Below are 23,182 nucleotides of genomic sequence, written 5' to 3'. Positions count from 1 at the left end.
CATTTCGATTAAGGACACGTAACCTTAGCCGGAGATTCACCTCTTAGTGACACGTGCACCTTAAACCAGATCACGCTGTAGCCGCATGACTCAACAAAGGCTGCCTCCTCTGCCCGAGGCCAGTCCACCTGAACTGGTTCTCATGTCCATTGTCCTGATCATGATTAGGCGGCCGAAGCCGGTAGCCTTGCCCATTTACGACCCACAAACATCTCCTATCCCACTTTGCCATCTTCCACACCTGGCTCCGTTCCTTTCTTTCTGAATCTTTATTAGGGGGAGGTAACGAACTTTACGATGAGGCGGTCCGGCTCTTGAATGCAATATTGACAAGGGATTGTGATGAACTAGTGGGAACCCCTCTTCGTGATGTTTGGCATCAGATATTATCGACAGTTCCTGTGTAACGCCAAATATTTATTGTTTAAGACACAAAGGTTTAGGAATGTACTAACATGTGAAATATTTGCCTGAAGCACAATTTTTAGTATATAAGGAGCAACCCTCAATGTACAAATTGAACAGGCTCCTAGATTCTGCCCGTGTGTAGACTCTGTGACTTCTGTGTCCCTGCAGTAATAAACCTTTGGTCTTTGACGCCACCTTCGAGAAGCCCGTGTTTCTGTTCATTTGCGCACCAAGGCAGGTGGAACTCCGGGGTCTTTGGGTGTTGTTCCCTGACACCTCTGGACAGAACCAAAAAGTCCAGAACTCCAATTGGCGCCCAACGTGGGGCGACGTCATTCGGTACCGGTCCAAAAGCCTGAAGAGTTCGAGAAGCTTCGTGTGAAGATTCCTGAGGGAGGCGCCCCACTTCATCGATCCCGGCATGTCGCAAAAGTGGCCCTGACGTTCTCTTCCACGAGGGTTCCCGTTCAGGACGGCTGCAGTGGGCCGTTGCCTTGACCGTCGCCCTGTCTTGGACCCGAGGTGCAGCCTTAGTACAGCGAAACGCGACGGGTTTCTCCTTGGTGACGTCTTCAGTGCCTCAGTTAAGTATTTAGTGATAGCTAGCTGGTTACTTTGTGAGGATTGTTAAAAATCCTTGATCGGTTCTTAGTTTGGTTTGGTTTCGTAAGATTATCACTAGTTGTTCTGGTTACGATAATCTATTTGGTTCAGTTTGGGTATCGATACATTAGTTTGGTTTGGTAGGCCTAAGTTCTTGGTTCGAGTGCACATATTTGTTCCGTGTTTTGTTTGTCTTGTGTTCCGGACTGAAAATGGTAAGTCGGAAAATGTTGTCTTGTTTTAGTTGCAACCGTGACTCACGATTGGAGGATTCCTGTCTGGTTCCTCCGATCGGGACTCCCCTATATGACCTATATTGTAAATTTGGTGTGGGTCCTATATCTTATAACGAGGTATGGGTCCGCTACACTGCGAAGGATGGTGTCCTTAGTTGGCCACTACATGGTAGTTTTGAACCCGAGATTCTTGACAATTTAGAAGCGAAACTGTTTAAGAAGAAAGCCCGGCCGGCAATGTTTGATTCTTTCCGTTACTGGCGAAAAGAATCTAAACAGAGAGAAATGAAGAGGTTGAAGAAAGAACAAAAAGAGCAAGAAGAGTTAACTCTAGAGCAAGCGACTAAACAGCTGCAAGATAATGAGTGCGAGAAGGCTATTGAGATGGCCATTAGAGAGCGTAATTTAGCGATTGACAAATGCTATCCTGCTTTGCCATCGAAAACAGCTAAGATACTAGAGGATTCTGAAAACGATCCTCTGTTGTCTTATTTGTTACGGTCACCTCCACCGTATGCACAAGGTGCTACGGCTCCGCCTGTACCAAATGTTCAATTGCCGGTTGCTGGACAACCTGGTATTCCTGCTCCTGTCCCTCAGAATCAAGCTCCTGTACCTCCTGTGATTAATGTGAATGTTCCTACGGCTCCTCCTCTTCCTGGATTGCCGACTTCTATACCTGTATCTATTTCGCTTACACCTAATGTTCCGCAAACTATTTTCCTCGATACTCCTACTGCTCCGCTATCTGTCCCTACCTCTACTGCGTTCAATACATCTGCGAGTGTGTTAACTCCACTTTCTGTTCGTCGAAAAATCACTGATTCTGTTGCTAGTATACTGTCTCCTTTATATAAATCTTTAATTAAGACTCCTACTCCCGATTCAGTTCAGAGACGTAGTCAGCTACCAAGTACTGAAGAACGGGGAATTTTAGATTCCACGGCTCTCAGATGGATTACGAAAGTTAGGAGATATAGTACGAGAGATGTACTAGATACGTTTATGCAGTGGAAGGAACCAACGCAACGGTACGTCTTTGATGAGATGTGCTCGTTGTTACGTGAGGAAATAATGGAAGATGATGTTGAATCAGACTTGGAAGATTTAATTAAGGTGCAAAAAGAGTTTGCTGCTGGTATGATAGTGGGTGACAATATCGAAGAAGCGATGGAACTTATTTTAAGTTTCAGGAATGATCCATCTCTTCGCTCGCCAAGAGATTTAGAAAAAGGCAAAATGAAGCTAAGTCGCCAATATCCTATGAGGGAAGTTCCTCCAATTTGGCGCGAAGCTGTGCAAGCTGATGCGGTTGCGGGTATTGCAGCTGCTCCAGCACAGTTCCAACGAGTGTGGATACACATTCCATGGAAGCGAGCTGAAGTGCTAGCGGTAAAACAGGCCTTGCCAGATCCGCGTAAGAATCCAGCTGGATATTACAAGGAATTGACACAGACAGTTGAGGCTTGTATAATGAACTTAGCAGACATCGACATGTTATTTGGTAATGTAGTTCCACAACCAGTTTGGGCTAAAATTCGTAGGGAGGATCATCAAGTAGCCTTAGGTGGTGATTGGGCAGCTATCACTGCAGCGGATGGTCAGCAAACGGGTGGTGCAAAACCCGAACCCCTAATTGCTAATCTTCCAGGTAGAATAATTGACTTAATGAAAACTCTGATGCCTGCATTGCGTGTTAATTGGGATAAATTATCCGCATGCAAGCAGAAGAAAGACGAAAGTGTCTCCGATTTCTTCACGAGGTTCGAAGAGACTTTTGTAGATCATAGTGGTCAGGATATGAGCACAGAAGGAGGACAGAGATTGTTTGTCGATAAATTTGTGCATAATCTGTTACCTGAGTTATGCAATAAATTAAAAGATTCAGAGAGTGCGTGGGCTGTTTCTACGACTGCGCAAATACTTGCGACTGCACAGTACTACGAAAACAGGGATAAAGAGGAAAAAGAGAAATCAGAAAAGAAAACGAAAGATTTAAAAACTAAAGTTCTTTTACAGCAGGCGTATCCGCCTCGCACGAATCAGACTAATATGCAACAGAACTCGTATCAAAAGACAGATTATAGTTCAACCAGGCCTCAATACCAGTGGAATCAGTGTGCGTACTGTAAGAAAGAGGGTCACTACAAGAATGAGTGTCCGATTTTAGCGCAAAATAATGCAGCAGCAGCTCAGAGAGGTCGTGGTGGTTTTGTGCAGAATTCTAGAGGTCGAGGGCGAGGTGCTATGCCTCCACAAACGAATGATCGTCCATCCAATCACTTTGATCAGCGGAATGGACAGTCAACTCAACAGAATAGATCTCAGCAATATCTAGTTGAAGACTATTGTGAAGCGGATGAGGGATTTCAACAAAATGGGTACTAGGACAGCCATAGACAGAGAGAGGGAGTAGTATCAGTTCCAGTGGATCAGAGTGGGCCTTATGTCGCAGTAGCAACATCAGGTGTAGTCGAACCGTTTCTGTTGGATACTGGTGCCGCAAAAAGTTCTATCATTCATGCGAAACTCCCTGGCGCACCTTTGTCTGGCTCAACAAATGTTTCCGTAGGTTTTTCAGGCGCCCCTGTTTACAATCCGATATCTGGTCCTTTGTCTATTACTGTTGGACCGTGTCAATTGAAAGCACCCTTGATTTTGACGACAGGTTGTAATGAAAATCTGCTTGGTTTAGATTTGTTAAAACGACTATATGCGACATTGTACTGTTCTCCGGAAGGGGTACAGCTTACATTGGGTAAAAGAATCACTTCTCCGATGTACTTGTCAATGGATGCACTCCCACCAGAGCTACGTTCACTCCCTGATTCTCTTTGGGCGACTGGTCCTAATGATGTAGGCCTTTTAGAAATACCACCCTATGAAGTTACTTTGAAAGCCAATGTAAAATTTCCAAGAATTCCTCAATATAAAATATCTAGTGAAGGAGAACGTGCACTGTTATTGATTGTACAAGACTTAATTAAGAAAGGTGTGGTTGAAGAAACTCGAGGAAATGTTTGTAATAGTCCTGTATTGCCGATTCTGAAACGAACTGACCCTACAAAGCCTCCAGTGTATAGGTTTGTCATTGACCTTAGAGAAGTTAATAAGATTGTGGTTCCACAGTTTCCTGTGGTTCCAGACATTACTGCCTTGTTAACGTTAATTCCTGCTACAGCCACTTGGTTTTCAGTCATCGACTTGAAGAATGCCTTTTTCAGCATTCCGATAGCTGAAGAAAGCAGAGACATTTTTGGCTTCTGTCTAGGAGGTCGCAGTTTTAGATTTAAGCGCGCTCCACAAGGCTACTGTGAAAGTCCATCTATTTATAGCCAAGCATTAAAAAGCCAGTTAGATTCTTTTGTCCTTCCTCCAGGCTCTGCCTTAGTACAGTACGTAGACGATCTTCTAGTGGCTGCCGATAACAAGGAAACTTGCAAAGCAGCTACGGTATTGTTATTGCATCATTTGTCTGATTTGAATCACAAGGTGTCACCTTCCAAAATGCAATACTGCTGCCAAGAAGTGACCTACCTAGGTCATCTCTTGTCAAAGGAGGGAAGGAAGTTGACCCCAGAAAGAATAAAAGCAATTACGCAAATGAGTGTTCCACGCACACAGAGGGAAGTACGTGCCTTTCTAGGTATTACCTCTTACTGTAGGCAGTGGATCCCAAATTTTTCTCTTTTAGCGAAACCGTTGGTAGCTTTGACTGGGAAAAACGTTCCGAGTCCGGTGCCTTGGTCTGATGAATGCCAAGAGAGTTTTACTGAATTACGGAAAGCCTTATGTTCAGCTCCTGTATTGGGTACACCCGATTACAGTAAGCCATTCACGCTCTACGTTCACGAGAGAGAAGGTTGCGCGTTGAGTGTTCTGACACAGAAGTTTGGTGATAAACAACGCCCTTGTGCGTATTTTTCATCAACATTGGATCCGGTAGCTAGAGCGTTGCCTAGTTGTTTGAGAGCTACAGCGGCAGCTGCGGCTTCCATTCGACAATCTGCTGGTTTGGTGATGAACAACATGCTAGTGGTCATGGTTCCTCATGCAGTGGACACACTCATGAATCGAACGAAGACACAACACCTTACTAGTGCGAGATTATCTGGTTACGAGTTGACATTACTAGCGAGTCATATTCAGATCAAAAGATGTAACATATTGAATCCAGCAACGCTGTTGCCGGCTAATCAAGAGTCGAGTGATTCCGAGCCACATGATTGCTGTTTCAAAACGGAGGAAGAGACAAAAGGACGCATTGATTTGAGGGATACTCCATTATCAGATCCGGATGGTACGCTGTATGTGGACGGGTCATGTTTTAAATTGGAGAATGGTGATGTGACTGCTGCCTATGCAGTAACGACTTTGAAGACGATTGTGGAGACTGCAAGAGTGAGTCAGAATTCTGCCCAAGCTGCAGAATTAATAGCCCTAACGAGAGCATGTGTTTTAGCTGAGGGAAAGAGAGTGAATGTTTTCACAGATAGTCAGTACGCATTTGGCGTGGCCCATAGTTTTGGCCGGTTGTGGAGAGAAAGAGGTTTCATTACGTCCCATGGGACTAAGATTCAACATGGTCAGCTAGTTAACGACTTGTTGGAATCACTAACCTTGCCGACTGAAGTTGCGATTGTAAAATGCAGTGCTCATAAAGCAATCACGGATGATGTTGGTCGTGGGAATGCTTTTTCTGATGAAATTGCTAAACAAACAGCTAGAGACATGATGAGTAGAATGTATGTTGCTACGTCTGCAAGATGGATTGCTGAGTCTGGAATGTGTGAAGATACAATGGAAAGTGTGAGAGAGATTCAGAAAGAAGCAACTGAGGAAGAGAAACGTGTATGGAGAGAGAGTACGGGCAAGTTGGATTCAAATGGATGTTGGATTGATTTGACAGAACAGCAGCGTTGGATGTTGCCGGATGCGTATGTGCTTGCAGTGGTGACAATGGCGCACGGAGTAGCGCATATAAGTTCTAAAGGGATCTGTAAGACGTTGGCTCCGGTCTGGAAGAATGATGGAATAAGTAAATGTGCAGAAAGAGTGGTGAAAAATTGTATGGTATGCCTGATGCATAATCCTGGCAAGGGAACTCCAACTCCAGCTGGTCATTTCGCTCCTCCTTCCTGCCCCTTTGAAGTGATTCAGTTAGACTTCATTCACATGGAACACTGTAATAATTTAAAATACGTCTTGGTGGTGGTCTGTGCTTTTTCCAGGTGGATAGAAGCATACCCACTGAAGGACAATACTGCCCTATCAACTGCCAAAATCCTTCTCAAAGAATATTTCCCTAGGTATGGCATGCCACGGATTGTATGGTCAGATAACGGAAGTGAGTTTATAGGGAAAGTTATGCAGAGTGTGTGTGCAGGCCTAGGGCTGAAACAAAAATTTCACAGTGCGAACCATCCCCAGTCTGCTGGTTTAGTGGAGGGTTATAATGGCACCCTCAAGCTGAAGATAGCTAAAATACAGGCATCCACAGGTTTGGCTTGGCCAGACGCACTTCCTTTGGCTCTGTTATCCACGAGAGCGACTGTACATTCTCGAGTGGGGCTTAGCCCTTACGAGATTGTATTTGGTCGTCCTGCCAATATTTGGGGGGTGCCAAGGCCAAGGGAGTTCAGACAGCTGGAATATCCTATGTTGATAGACTACCTTTACGACTTGACTGCTAAATTGAGTCTTATTCATCAACAGGTTTTCGATGCACTGCCAAAACCTCCGGAGAGTCCAGGGCATCAGCTGAAACCAGGGGACCTGGTTGTAATCAAGAATTTCGCGAGGACGAAAAACCTTCAGCCCAGATTTGTCGGCCCCTTCCAGGTCCTGCTGACAACGAGGACAGCCGTTCGTGTAGCTGGCCGCAAACATTGGGTGCACGCGTCTCACGTTAAGCGTGTACCCTTGCCGCTACCTTACGACAATTGGGTGAAAAAGGGAATTGGTGCCTCCGAAACTGACAGCACACCGGAGTTCATCCCTTTCAGCGATGCCGAATTGATTACTGACACTCCGAAATCTGACTCTCCTCCTGAAAAAACTCTTTTGAACACTGAACATTTGTCTCCAGCATCAGAAGAAACTGTGCTATCTGCGAACTTAAACACTGCAACAGCTGCTAGTGATACACTATTTTCCGACCAGACAGTACCTGCGAAGCAGCGATACAATCTGAGAAAACGTAAAATGGACAAATAAAGCAGGCAACTGCATATTGTGATTTTGATATATTGAACTTTTGCCTTCAGCCAGGAAGTTTGCTATTGTTTATTGTTTTTAAATTGCCTTGCCGTCTGGGTAGCCGTAGGGTCGTGGCTGTGTGCCTAGTTTGAATCTGCAGGGGTCTGACACAAGGTCGATCTTTCTGTTGGTTCTGGGAACTCCCAGGGCTGACAGAGGCATTTTCATCTACGTACACATCATCAGTGGTCGCGAGCGGATTGTAGAAGATGGAGCTTCCTGCGCTGCAACGAGAAAATGTGATTTATGTTCGCAGAAACAGACTGTACAGAATTCTTCGTAGCAAATGCTTTTTGATGCAATGTACCGTTACATTTTTGATTATCTTAGCAACATTGGTGGGTGGAACCGTCTTTAGTATAAATATGATTTTTGTGCCAGTTACTACAGTACCTCCCCTTGATCCTGCTACTTCTACTGTTTCTTCTATACACTCTTTTCACTCGTTTCCTGAACATGAGCAAGCCCGACGTTCAGAATTCATTAACAACACTTTTGTACAGCTCTTGCACCAACACCAACTGGTAGTTAACACTACAGACTGCTGGGTGTGTGGCTTGATACCCCACACTATGGATAAAGGTATTCCCTATCTGGTTTTACCTTTCAGCTACAATGGATCATTTCAGGCCCTTCAAACCATCTTTGCTTATGCCCTTGAGACCTATCCTCCGCGTCCACCACGTTCCACTAAATATAACTCTGCCAACAAAGCTTTAGTCCAGGGAATTATTGACATGATCAAGGATGTCAATAATACTCCATCATACCCGAGAGACGAATTGTGAGTGTATTTAAGTTGGAATACTTCAGAGTATCGCCTTAGTTTAGGAGAAAGCAAGCGTAAAAGCTCAACTCCAATCTGGGTCGTACCTCACCGAGGTCAGGTCTGCTTGCAAGGTAATGGGAGAAATCCGAGAGCTCAGCTAGGGAGGAGTGAGTGCGTAGAGACTTATGTATTTCCGTCTAACTCTTCCCCTGCTTTTCTCACTGCTAGGGGTACCTACTTCATCTGTCGAGACAGAGCATATACATGGTTGCCTGCCGACTTTAAAGGTTCATGTTACATTGCTCGACTGTTGCCTCCAACATACACTGCTTCATCTGATTACCACAGAACCAGAGTAGCGAGAGGTGTCTTCAGCAAAGAAGATACTGCTGGTCAGGAAGCTGGAGACTTCTTCAAAGGCTTCCTTCCGTTCTGGGGGCCTATGGCCAATAGTAGAAACATACGTCAGCTAACACGGGTAGTTGAATCTACTATTACCGAAACTGCTGGTGCCCTTAGCAATTTGACAGCTGAGCTTCAGGCGGATAGACTCATGACGTTGCAGAACCGTATGGTTCTAGACGTTATACTTGCAGACCGAGGTGGGGTATGCAGAATGATCCAATCGAGCTGCTGTGTCTTTATTCCTAATAATGCTCCAACAGTCTATGAGGCGATCTCAAAGCTACATAAGATCTCCGATTCCATACATGTAGATGAGGGAAACTGGTCCTTTATGGAGTGGTTTTGGACTCTGATCTCAGCGTGGGGATGGAAGGTTCTTATGGTCATTGGTGTCATCCTAGTATTCCTATTCTCATGTTGCCTGATTATCTAGTGTGGTCCAGCTCTGTGTAGTCTTTGTGCTGCAACCTGTTTTAGGAAACCACCTGCGTTTGGAGAAAAGGTACGAGAAAGGATGATGATACAACAGCATGTCACTGACCTAATGAGCATAGAATTAGACTCTGATATAGACTGATTAATTGCCTATGTAAGGGCAAAAGGAGGGTCTGAGGTTCCGTGACGATTTGAACCCGTGTTTTCAATATTGTCGGAAATACATAATATTAGTATCAACGAACTGCAAATGATCCATTTAGTATGTCCTAGTGTTTTCGCTATGCTACGAGCAAGAGTACTCCTGTTATGGACACATTTCCGATCTACCCATGGCATCCATCTTAAGATCATGGCAGCCATTTTGTGTTTCTTGCCCTCACATATGCAATACCTCTGATCACTTCATTTCGATTAAGGACACGTAACCTTAGCCGGAGATTCACCTCTTAGTGACACGTGCACCTTAAACCAGATCACGCTGTAGCCGCATGACTCAACAAAGGCTGCCTCCTCTGCCCGAGGCCAGTCCACCTGAACTGGTTCTCGTGTCCATTGTCCTGATCATGATTAGGCGGCCGAAGCCGGTAGCCTTGCCCATTTACGACCCACAAACATCTCCTATCCCACTTTGCCATCTTCCACACCTGGCTCCGTTCCTTTCTTTCTGAATCTTTATTAGGGGGAGGTAACGAACTTTACGATGAGGCGGTCCGGCTCTTGAATGCAATATTGACAAGGGATTGTGATGAACTAGTGGGAACCCCTCTTCGTGATGTTTGGCATCAGATATTATCGACAGTTCCTGTGTAACGCCAAATATTTATTGTTTAAGACACAAAGGTTTAGGAATGTACTAACATGTGAAATATTTGCCTGAAGCACAATTTTTAGTATATAAGGAGCAACCCTCAATGTACAAATCGAACAGGCTCCTAGATTCTGCCCGTGTGTAGACTCTGTGACTTCTGTGTCCCTGCAGTAATAAACCTTTGGTCTTTGACGCCACCTTCGAGAAGCCCGTGTTTCTGTTCATTTGCGCACCAAGGCAGGTGGAACTCCGGGGTCTTTGGGTGTTGTTCCCTGACACCTCTGGACGGAACCAAAAAGTCCAGAACTCCAAGGAGTCACATCATTTTACCATCAAAAACAATTTCACCAATACCTTAAGAAACATGGAAGTGGTGAAAAAAGCCAAGCTTGACGTTACGGCAGCCACGAGGTAGCTAGGCTCCGCCACCCCCTCACTGCTCCAAGCATGTCTGTCCCACCGCCCGCCACGCCCATTAACCGTAACATGAAATAGATACAAATCAGCAGATACCTACCCCCATTCCGGAAACTCCCGAAGTGCAACAGGACCACGGTTACGCCCATCTGGAAGATGAGGCCTCGACACGTGCAGGGCGGGGCCCGGCTAATCGCCATCAGCCGTGGGGTGGAAGGCCCAAAATGTACTGGTCTCCCGATTCCCTTCTTCTGCCACCTTGCAGGCCACGGGGGGTGTCTTGCCTCTGCCTCCGACCCCCCCCCTCTTATCGCCTGGTCCGGACATCACGGATATCAACGCCAGGTGTCGGCGTGGGGTGCGCTGGGAGGGAGAGGCGGCGCGAACGAGCCTCTCCCACCCCCCCAGGTGGGGGCCCCTCAGCTGCACCCCCAACGCTCCACTCACCCGACAAGGGTTCCTCCACTCTTGCGATGCAGCGGCGCTGCACTCACCCGACAAAAGGTCTCGTCCACTATTGCGAGGCAATGATGCTCCGCTCACCCAGCGGGGGTCTCGTTCACTGTTGCGGTGCAACTACGCTTCTAGTTTCCTGCGTCCAGAAACCTTCTCCTCAACTTTGAAGATTCTATAAGAGCCACGGGGGCCCCCAACCCCCGATGGGGAATGACTGCCATGATCACCCACGGAACGACCACGACGTAGTCGCGGGACGTCGGCGCGCTCATGCCGGCGCCGGCCTCAGTCTTGAAATCACCAAAATCCTGCAAGACTACCAACTTGATCAGTTCCGGTGGGACACCAGTATGACCCGGTAGGAGAGATTGTTGCCTCCCACCCCACTTTGACTGATGGTTCATGTCGGCAGTCCCCTCTGCTACCCTTCAATGAAAACTTTTGGACTGCCGAAAGAGGTCCCGGTCCAACCACGAGTTGGTGGAGACATTTTGACTATACCTGGACCTTCCTGACCTCACCCAAAATGGCGCCGGTACAAATGAAACTCTCAACTCCTTGTTGTGCCCCGATTGCTCAGCCTTGATATCATGAGATATGTATGCAGTTTTTAGCACATGAATTGATATGGGATAAGACTGATTACACGTTCGAACAATGAATTGATATTAAGTTCAAATGCATCATTGATTACTGTATTTATTATTAAAGGTTCGAATTGTCGACACTTTTGGTACTTGCTCACAATGAATTATCGATATGATTTTGTTGCACTTGTCGCACTTTTTACTATGAAATCAACGACCACTGACTCTCTGTTATGTTTTCCACATATAAATACCCCCCCCCCATTTACAGTTCCAGCCTGCTCCGTGGCCGGCCCACGGGGTTGTAAGCCCGTATTTGGGCACCAACATTTTTATTAAAGGTTTTTGAAAAAGCAAAAGTAGTTGTAACGCGTAGATTGGTAAGTTTCGAAGAAATGGCCACTGTTTCCGATTTTTTTTTTTGTTAAAAAAAAAGCAGGTGAAATGAAGCAGCTCAATTAGTTAAGGGTTAAAAAGTATAGTACGCAGAAACATTGAAAATATGAATGGTCCAGGTTTGTTGTGTGTTTTTCATTTTTCTACAGCATAAAGCAATCGATAAAGATCCTGGTATTTAGCCTCTACTTTATATGCTACCTGTATCAGGGAAGTTGTTTTAAATGCCCCTAAGCCACCCCGAACGAATGTAACCTGGCCCCCCTAGTACGAACGAAAACGACCCCGTACCACTGTAGGTTATCTCTCTTCCTCAAAAATGACAAAAATTACTTTCTAGAACGTTTTGGACATTGATGATTTTCATATGATCTATTTATTAAAGTAATACTCATCTCTCCGCATGAAATTAATTTTCCACATGCTACACAAGTCAATCTCATCTGCCTAAAGTTCTTTTACAGATTTGGGACCGTTTCCCTTGCCTCTGACTCACTTATTGCTAAGTCATTGGTGGATGTTTTTGCCGGTCGGGGATTATCCACCAAATCTTGAAGTTGTGCTTTAGAATAATTAAAAGGGTGCCACCTCTCCATTTGCCAATGCATGATATGATTACCATAGCTATATTTTTTTTCGGTCCCTCTCGAGAGTTTTTTTTTGGCAGATGAGGCAGGTAACGAACCTGGCATTAACTTTCTTTTCATGAGAAGGAAAAGAAAAAAATTGCCAGATAAAATTCACTTTCACATGGGACGTTCTTGGCATTTCTTTCAGAAACTTTTACATCACTGTGTCATTTCTTTGTCTATCCTGCTTAAAGCAATGTCATGTAAATAGTTGTTTAAAAAGTTTTTTTTAACTTGTTTACTTTGTTGGAGCGTTGTATATATTTATAAGTTATTAAAGTGTTATAATCCTACAACTTTGTTGGAGTGCTATATATTTTTAATGTGACACATAATTGTGAAGACTTTGATGTACAAAAAGGCATCCCTGGAATCTTCCGCTTCAGGCTCGGACCCACACACCCTCACAGTGTGAATCCCCTCCCCAAGCACAATACAGGATGGTTATCAGATAGTAGGAACGCGTGTGGTGTGACGGATCTCATCGGGTTGGGGCCTTGATCTACTGTAACTCCTTTGAACAGGGGTGATTCTCTACAGCTGGAGCCATAAACTACATCTGCAGGGCTAAGTGATAGCCTGAGCGCAGATGGGGGGAGGTTTATGGCCCATGCATGAGAGAGAGAGCGGGGGTGACCAGTGCGTGGGGGAAATGCTTGCGAGGGTGGGGAGCCATGCTGAGGATCGGCGGCGTGCAGAGAGTGGGTCTGGTCAAGGCATCTAAAATGGCTGCAGTGCTCAACAAAAGTGTGGCATTGCAAAAAAGGCAAGATGGCGCAGACAATGTTTATCAATAAGGATTAATTTATAACAATTATTTTTAACAAAATATTTACTCGCAGTGACAAAATGGCGGTCAACAGTTCCTGATTTCCATCGAATCGAACGTTAACAGACGTCACGCAGCAAAAAAAAAAAACGCTCACGCACAGCCGCTGGAAGACATGTATCCACATATATGAGCCTCCTCAGCCACCCTCAGAAAACATAAGGGGTCAGGATACGTCTCCCGTACCCCCTTATACCTCGTAATTTAATTAAATCGAAACACAAAATGGCGAATTCCCGTTTCGCTACCAGTTTGCGGCCCGGTTCGCGAACCGAGAAGCGCTTCTACCGTGAAAAATCAAATTTTAATTATTTGCCCCACGGGACCTTTTAATAACCCCAACATCATTCCTAGGGGGTCAAGAGGAGTCTACTTTGCCCCCTTTCATTAAATTCCCCCTTCGTTTTTTTCCTCCTCTTGTCTCTCGATCCTACCGAGAGACAAGATGGCGGCCGCACTGGACTGTTTAGAATGTTGACAGACACCGGAGAGCCAATCAGCTTCGCTACGCAAAGCTCCGTTACGCGAAAAGTACGCGATCTGGTGCGCTATCTTGGACGCTGTCACAGATATATCTGTTTTTTAAAACGTTAATTTCTCAAAATCCACTGGAGCACATATATTGAGACCCAGCAAAGGCACATCGGGCTAACAGTCCCTATAATTTTGCCAAGTTTCTTGTAAATCCATTCAGCCGTTCGAGCTAAAAGTGAGGCCAAAGGCCCTATATAAAAATGAATGTGAAAAACGCGTTTTGGGACCCCCCTTTTTTCTCAGCCCCCCCTTGACGGAACCCCCCCAAATTTTCAGGGGCTGCTCAGAAACAAAATGTGCCATTTTCCTGAAAATTTCAGCCGATTCCTTCCACAAACGCCAAAGTTATTAGACATAGAATTTTCAAAAGTTCCATAGAGAAAAAATCCTAACTATATATACCTACTGGCGACCGCCAGTAGGTAATATATATATATATATATATATATATATATATATATATATATATATATATATATATATATATATATATATATATATATATATATATATATTTATATATATATATACATACAAATATATTTTACAAAATTTAAAAATAAGCTTTTTTTTTCATTTAAATTGAATTATTTATAATTATAATTTTTTATAAATATATATTTAATACATATATATTTATATATATATATATATATATATATATATATATATATATATGTATATATTATTTTTTTAAATTACCCTATAAACCCTAAAAAATAACCAACCCTGGTCCCTTAAAATACCCCTGCACCCCAAAATCATAACCCACCCTTACTCCTTATAAATACCCCAGCACCCTTAAACAATAACCCATCCTGACCCTAAAAATACCCCTGTACCCCAAAACCCAAACCTACCCCTGAACCCTAAAAATACCCCTGTACCCCAAAAACCAAACCTACCCCTGAACCTCAAAATATCCCTGTAGCCCAAAACCCAAACCTAGCCCTGAACCCTAAAAATACCCCTGTACCCCAAAACCCAAACCTATCCCTGAACCCTAAAAATACCCCTGTACCCCTGTACCCCAAAACTTTCCCTGAACCCTAAAAATACCCCTGTACTCTAAAACCCAAACCTATCCCTGAACCCTAAAAAAACTTTGAACCCCAAACCCCAAACCTAGCCCTGAACCCTAAAAATACCCCTGTACCCCAAAACCCAAACCTATCCCTGAACCCTAAAAATACCCCTGTACCCCAAAACCCAAACCTACCCCTGAAACCTAAAATACCCCTGTACACCAAAACCCAAACCTATCCCTGAACCCTAAAAATACCCCTGTACCCCAAAACCCAAAACTTTCCCTGAACCCTAAAAATACCCCTGTACCCCAAAACCCAAATCTATCCCTGAACCCTAAAAATACCCCTGTACCCCAAAACCCAAACCTACCCCTGAAACCTAAAATACCCCTGTACCCCAAATCCCAAACCTAGCCCTGAACCCATCAAAATACCCCTCTACCCCAAAACCCAAACCTATCCCTGAACCCTAAAAATACCCTTGTACCCCAAAATTCAAAACTTTCCCTGAACCCTAAAAATACTGCTGTACCCCAAAACCCAAACCTATACCTGAACCCTAAAAATACCACAGTACCCTAAACCCGAAACCTAGCCCTGAACCCTAAAATATCCCTGTACCCCAAAACCCAAACCTAGCCCTGAACCCTAAAAATACCCCTGTACCCCAAAACCCAAACCTATCCCTGAACCCTAAAAATACCCCTGTACCCCAAAACCCAAAACTTTCCCTGAACCCTAAAAGTGCCCCTGTACTCCAAAACCCAAACCTATCCCTGAACCCTAAATAACCTTGTACCCCAAACCTATACCTGAACCCTAAAAATACCCCTGTACCCCAACACCCAAACCTATCCCTGAACCCTAAAAATACCCCTGTACCCCAAAACCCAAAACTTTCCCTGAACCCTAAAAATACCCCTGTACCCCAAAACCCAAATCTATCCCTGAACCCCCAAAATACCCCTGTACCCCAAAACCCAAACCTACCCATGAAACCTAAAATACCCCTGTACCCCAAAACCCAAACCTAGCCCTGAACCCTAAAAATACCCCTGTACCCCAAAACCCAAACCTATCCCTGAACCCTAAAAATACCCCTGTACCCCAAAACCCAAACCTACCCCTGAAACCTAAAATACCCCTGTACCCCAAAACCCAAACCTAGCCCTGAACCCTAAAAATACCCCATGTACCCCAAAACCCAAACCTATCCCTGAACCCTAAAAATACCCCTGTACCCCAAAACCCCAAACTTTCCCTGAACCCTAAAAATACCCCTGTACCCCAAAACCCAAACCTATCCCTGAACCCTAAAAATACCACAGTACCCTAAACCAGAAACCTAGCCCTGAACCCTAAAAATACCCCTGTACCCCAAAACACAAACCGATCCCTGAACCCTAAAAATACACCTGTACCCCAAAACCCAAACCTATCCCTGAACCCTAAAAATATCCCTGTACCCCAAAACCCAAACCTAGACCAGAACCCTAAAAATACCCCTGTACCCCTGTACCCCAAAACCCAAACCTTTCCCTAAACCCTAAAAATACCCCTGTACCCCAAAACCAAAACCTATCACTTAACCCTAAAAATACCCCTGTACCCCTAAAACATATACCCCAACACCCCCAAACACCCCCTTAAAATACCCCTGTACCCAAAAATCATATACCCCAACACCCCCAAACACACCCTTAAAATACTCTTGAACCCCTAAAACATATACCCCAACACCCCCAAACTAAAACCATATACTTACCTTACACTTAAGCTTTTACAACGAATTTCGTTGTAAAAGCATGAGTGGTAAAAGCATATAAGATATAATGGCATGCGTTTTAAAATTTTGCGGACTGATGGTACTTTCGTTATAATGGTATGCGGACTGAAGGTATGCGGAATGAAAGTTGCGGTATGAAGGTGATGAACCGCCTTAGTTTATTGCATCATGTGGTAATATTCACCTCTTACCTTCCTCCCAATCTCAGAGAATGATGCGCTGCCGAGTATGTTTCAGTGCTACGAATCAGGAAGATATCCTCATGCATGGAGACACAAACTGCACACCAAACAAAAAGCGGGTAAGTGAGATGATTTTGCTAATAGTATCACCTTGACTTTTTTGTACAGTTTGCTTTTGAGATGTGATATTTGTGATATCTGACTGGGGACAATCTGCCAGCTCTGTAGATTTTCCACTGTCAATCTATACTTGGAGTAGAAAATTTAGTGGTTCCCATGTGGGTCCTACCAAAAATGGGAAAAGAATCACGGTTCAAAAATGGGATTGGCTAAGGGCTATAAAGGTGTGTCTCTAGGTAGCCAAATAAGTTATAAAACATATGAGTTAGTGATTCAGAAAGAGTGCTTACTAAAAAAATACACCCACGTATTAATCAAATATAGTCTAACTTACCTGCTCACAGCAAGTACCACACATGCATGCACGCACACACACACACACACACAACCACACACGCAGACACACATACACACACGCACACACACACACACCCCACACACACTCACACACATTCATGAATGAACACAATTACTTTGAGTCAAAATGGGAAAATGAAACAATTGAAGAGCACACACTGACAACAAACACAATAAACTCATTCCAACCTGCTAACTGTTCTTTGTAGCAATTTCTCCACTCTTTGATTACCACCCATGCACTTGTTGAAACAAAGTACATACATCCACAATTAAACAATGTTACCCACTACAAATGAATTCATAGTAAACGCAGAGTTCATGTAGGACACCTGAGCCAACCAATAAGCACAGTTGATGTCTATATGGCTTTTTCAACCCATGGACTTCTGTTTCCAAAAAGTCAGGCTCAGGGGCTGCATTATCAAAAGTACCCTGGAGAGACTAAGGATGTTTGCGCCTGCATTTTTGCACCCCTGGGGCACTTTGACCTTACAGAAGTGGCCACAGATAGTTGCTCAGCCCATCTGTAATAAGGGTGTCATGGGGGTGTTCTTTCATTTGCTTGGCTGGTGGCCCCATCAAAATGAGAAAACACTTTGTATCTGTGCCCGAGCCATATCATCAACACTGGAAAACAGGTAAAGATGCTGCCAGGGGTGCACCTACTGGGCACCACAAAGAGATGACACACATTGAGGTGCCCCCAAGAGGGTGACCCTCAGAAGTGGGGAAAGGGGACAGATCCTAGGTGGGTGCAATCGCTCACTGGACTTGTTTGCAGTGTCCCATCTCAGAGTGCAGACCGGCAACCAACTGCACAGTGAAAGACAGAACAGCTGCCTCAAACAGCTAGTCCACTTTTCTTTAATGCCCTATCAGCAGGTCAAGCACAGGTTTGAGGCAGTGCATTCATTGTAATAGTGTACACTGATTCCATCCTGTACCTGGCACATCCAGCTAAAGCTGCACTGAAGCGCAGACAATGTCAGTGCTCCCTATCAGGAATACAGTCCAATGTGTCGCTGATGCAGCTATTTTGAGGAAAAAATGTCCTAGGAGAAAGCGGATATTATGGAAAAGAATGACACACTTTAGTGAAAAGAGCAAGTTACACCTTTGGAACCTCTAGTACCGGTTTAAAGTACTCCAGCCTGCTATAGAAAGCATATGTGTATAACCAATAGTCGACAGCCTAATGTACTGCAGCCTGTATTGGTAAAGTGTTCATGTCAGCTTTTGATGGGTATGAAAATGTGAATACCACGACTTCCTTAAAAATAGCAAGACCTGTTGGCTTTGCCAGTGCTTATTTATCAATGCACATATATAGTAAAACAGTAGTGATCTTTGAAAATGGTAGGGCGTAATAGTTGACCCTATTTCCAGTGATTGGATTGGTCAAGCTGTAATTCTTCTAAGATGTTGACGTGGGGAATCTCTCTTCCCCAAGAAAAGTTTGAAACAGCAGGGTCAAGTGATGCATTTTAAATCAGACTTTTCACATAAAGTTGCTAAAAAGTCGCAGGCTCTGAAAAGATGCACATTAATTATTCAGGTACTTTTATGTTCTGCCAATGAAAGTTGGTGCCTCAATGGATTTCACCCCATTTTTAAAAAATGTTCTATGGGTAACCCCTGTCAGGACATGCTCTTTCCGGTAAGAACATTAGAGGCCCCATACAACCGGCTACAAGGATATTTAGTCTTAGCATCCGAAGGTAACATCTGCATTCTTCATATTACTGTCTGCAACTGTACCCCAGTCAAATCCAAACCATTCTACCTAGAACCATTATGCTCCGCATTCCATATTCTAGCGTATGCTCCATATTCTATTTTCTGTAAAGTATGACATCTGCCCCCTCTTTCTCATCTAGAACAACAACAAGAACAGGAATCAATAACAGCGATCACAATTAACAGAAAACGAATACAAACATAACTGTGAACACCAAGACAAATTACATTCCTGCAATAACGTAACTGCATATACTACAGACTAGATGCCAATAACAATATAAACACAATTACAAATATCAACATTCCTTCCTTTTTTAAAATAAACAAATAAAACGAACTTAAATGTATACATTTTTCTAACAATGCTCAATTAATCGGCAAGGTTTACATTTGCTAACAATGCTCAATTAATCGGCAAAGTTTACATTTGCTAACAATGCTCAATTAAGCTGCAAGTTGTCTTTGGGCATCTCACAGATCTTCTAAGTACAACTGGGTAGATGCATCATTGTTTCCATTTGTGATTTCTACATTGCGAAAATTAAGAAATCGCAATTTAGAAATCGCAAATGGCAATGCATGAAAATTTCGCATTTTATTTTGCGATTCGGTATTTTTCCTTAATTGCGATTCACAATTTGCGAATCACAATTAAGGAAACCCTTCCCATTGATTCCTATGGGCCAAAAGGCCCATAGGAATGAATGGGAAGGCAATCACATTTTGCGAATTCCATTTTGCGAATCGCAAAATGTGAATGCAATTTCAAGGGTGCAGGGGGGGTCCAAAGAACCACTCCCTGCACCCCTGAAACGTAACTTTAAGATTCATTTACACACACACATGCCCTTGGGGCATGTGTGTGTGTAAATTTAAACTTTCAAAAATGCAATTTATGCATATTTGAAAGTTTTCAGTAATTTAGCATGAAGTTAAACTTTATGCTATTTTACCCATTGCAAATTGCGAATTCGCAATTTTAAAATAATCATGCATAGCATTTGAGAAATCTCAAATTGCGATTTCTTAAATGCAATCGCAATTTTAGAAATCGCAACATGGTTGTGATTCCTAAAATTGTGAAATGCATGATGCATTCCAAATTAGTGAATTGCATTCGCAAACGGCCGAAAAATGCGATTACACCGTTTGCGAATGCAATTCAGTTTGATGCATCTAGGCAAACATTGCTAGAATGATCCCTAACACTTATATTATTATGCTCATTTTCAAGCAAATTAAACCTTTTTTCATTACTATCACCCACGAGATCCTAAGTTACTAAAAATGTGTGATGTTTCTTGTCATTCATTTGTCTTCATTTTCTGCAAATACCTTTGTACCATGAATATTTTATATTTTTTAATATTCTGGATGAAACAAACTTTAAGATTTTTTTACTTGACGTTGTTTGACAAGGACCAAACGTTCAACTTGACATTCCTGAGTTCTTGCTCGTCTGCTTATTATTTCATCTTATTTTTATTCATATAATCTCAGTTTGAATTCTTTTCCTAATCTTTAGAAGCATTTGCAGCTATTAGAACTAAGTGGCCGATTAGGATTGCTGTGAATCCGCATCCTCCGGGCCGGCGGAAGCCTAGCTGGAGGATGCGGATTCACCGCCTTGGTGAGGGAAAACACCAACCGTCACATTACGATGGCGTTGGGATCAGCGGCGGACGGCAAGTCCGTCCGCCGCTGATCCACGGTGGGTGTACGCATATATAGTGGCGGTGTCTACAAGGCACCGCCAGCCATATTACGATGTAGGCGGAAACATGCTTTTCCACGGCGGCTTTTCTGCCGTGGAAAAGCATGTGGTCTTTTGTTTTTGGGGGCCCGTTTGCGAGCCCTCAGGGTGTTGTGGGGCACACATGGGGGGTACCTATGGTTCCCAACTGCATTTGCATGCACAATGCGGCAGGCACCGCGCGGTGCCTGCCGCTTCGTGCATGCAAATGCACAGCATGCATATTTGACTTTGCGGAGGGTGCTGCTTAAAGCAGCACCCGCCGCAATGTTAGATATACGGGATGTGACCGTCAGGGTGGCGGTCACATCCTAATTCCAATGGAGGGAACGCCGCTGCCCGTTTAGGCGGTCCCTCCACCTCGGGGGTGGCGGACGGACGCAGGTCCGTCCACCATCCTAATAGGCCTCTATGTTTTTCAAACCTGCCCGAACATTAGTTCTGACATATATTTTCCTGCTGAGTTGATAGATGTGTTTCTATAATCTCCCAAACTTGACATAAAGCTTGATTCACAGTCAGTCAGTGAGTCTCTTCTTTATTCGATCAATTATAAAAAGATCATAAAAGCACAGAATAAATACATACAACATGGTCGTAAAATATTTTGATTTTGATCTAAATATAGATAACAAAAAGAATAAAAACCCATTTAGCCACAAACTTGTAAAAAAAACACTATGGTATACAGGACAGGTCAACTCGCCGTCCGCCCATGAATACTGACAACCCTCCCTCTTCCTTTTTCTCATGCAGGCCCAGAGAAACGAGGCTAATGATAAACATATTAAGAGGTCGGATAGCAATTTTAAAAAGAAAAGTGCAACTCAGCAGTGCCTAATATTCTTCTGCCTTAAAATAGGCTTAAGATAGCAATTCCTGGGGGGGAGGAGCTTAGCGCGCATCCAAGATGGTCGCGTGAGCAGTGAGCTCCCGAAACCCTCGCCGCCTCCACCGTCTATCCTGGCAAAAATCCTGTTTCTGACGACGGGTTCGAGTAGCCACGACTCTCCGGATCTAAAAGGCCTTTTTCAGACTTTGAATCGGATGCCAGACACCTGAATTACTCCTTCCTGAAGCCTGGAGGCCTACACCGTGGCTCATCCCGGGACTTGGGCATCCGGAGCACCCCCAAAGTAGTTGAACAACAACAGCTTGTGGAAGGGGACGGCTACCCGGGGTCTACTTTCGGTTTCGTTTTCTCTGGCTAAGAAGGTTGGAGGTGGCTGCCTAGTGATCAAGCTGGCCTGTGAGCGCACTCGCTAGACTGATCCTCACCGACGCCCTGCATTACAGTCTCTTGTGGTTTTTCCTTGTGGGGAGCCATTTACACCAGATCCCAAAAGCCCCTGAGGGGCGCGCAACCCACCATGGCGGGCAAGTCTGATAGTGACAAGCGGTCCCTCAAGAACGTGACTCGCGGTGGCGTAACTCAGACCACCATTATGGACAGATTTGCACGCAATAAGGGTTTGCCTAGCGGGACTGGCAAAACCCCAGAGGACCTTGGTGGTGGCCCCCCTGAGACGGAGGAGCCAACTCTTCGAGACGTGATGGGCGCCATTGCCAGTATACAATCATTGATGGGCCAACAATACGAAACCCTGGCAGCCAAGATCGACACGTTGGCGGTGGATGTAGGTCTGATTAGGGCGGACTTGGCCAAGACTAACGAGAGAGTCAAGTCATTGAATGTCAAAACAGCCAGTCTCACCACTGATGTCTCCGATATCCAGACTGAGATCCGGACTCTTCGGACCTCGAGTGACCAGTTTGCCAGCCGGCTTGAGGATTTCGAATGTCGCGCTAGGCGCAATAATGTCCGCATAGTCGGAGTTCCGGAGTCCTCAGCCGATCAATCGACGGACTTACTCGTTGAAGATCTGATCCTCAACCACCTCGCCCCGAAGGGCCTGAGTAACTTTTTTGCGGTGGAGTGTGCCCACAGAGTCCCGGGCGGCAGACGCAAGCAGGGGGCTGCCCCGCGACCCATCATTGCGCGGATCTTTAACTACAGGGACAGAGACGCCATTTTGCAGGCTTCGAGGGCTAGCGGCCCCACCAAGTTCGAGAATGCGTCCATCAACTTTTACCCTGATTTTACCCCTTCGGTGTAGAAGCAGAGACTGTGATTTTCTGGGGTGAAGCGGAGACTAAGAGACCTGGGCATGAAGTATGCCATGCTTTTCCCCGCCCGATTGCGCATCGAACATAATGAGCGGGTGCTCTTCTTTGATATGCCAGAGGTGGTCAGTGACTGTTTGGACACACTATCTATGCCACGGGACAATGCGGAACAATCCAGAGGTGCTGAAGGCAGCCAACGGGACCAGGAGGAGTAGGGGCACCGGCGTGTGCTACCATCGTATCGTGCTATGGTGGATTGTTATCCTTTTTTTGGGTCAATAACATTCTTAAAGACAAGCCCTGGGGCGGCGGG

General features: G+C 44.6%; 1 protein-coding gene across 1 annotated transcript in view; it reads left to right on the top strand.

Annotated features, from left to right (window-relative positions):
* The window catches only part of LOC147685088 (uncharacterized), a 205,076-nt gene that overhangs the window by 71,137 nt on the left and 110,757 nt on the right, over positions 1-23,182 (top strand). The window contains exon 3 of the mRNA XM_086940963.1: positions 16,796-16,888. Within this exon, the coding sequence (XP_086797089.1) occupies positions 16,796-16,888 (93 nt within the window). The remainder of the gene's footprint in view (positions 1-16,795; positions 16,889-23,182) is intronic.

Source organism: Lissotriton vulgaris, chromosome 10 (assembly GCF_964263255.1).
Source record: "Lissotriton vulgaris chromosome 10, aLisVul1.2, whole genome shotgun sequence".
Taxonomy (NCBI): Eukaryota; Metazoa; Chordata; class Amphibia; order Caudata; family Salamandridae; genus Lissotriton; species Lissotriton vulgaris.
This window is presented reverse-complemented; position numbering and strand designations above follow the sequence as displayed.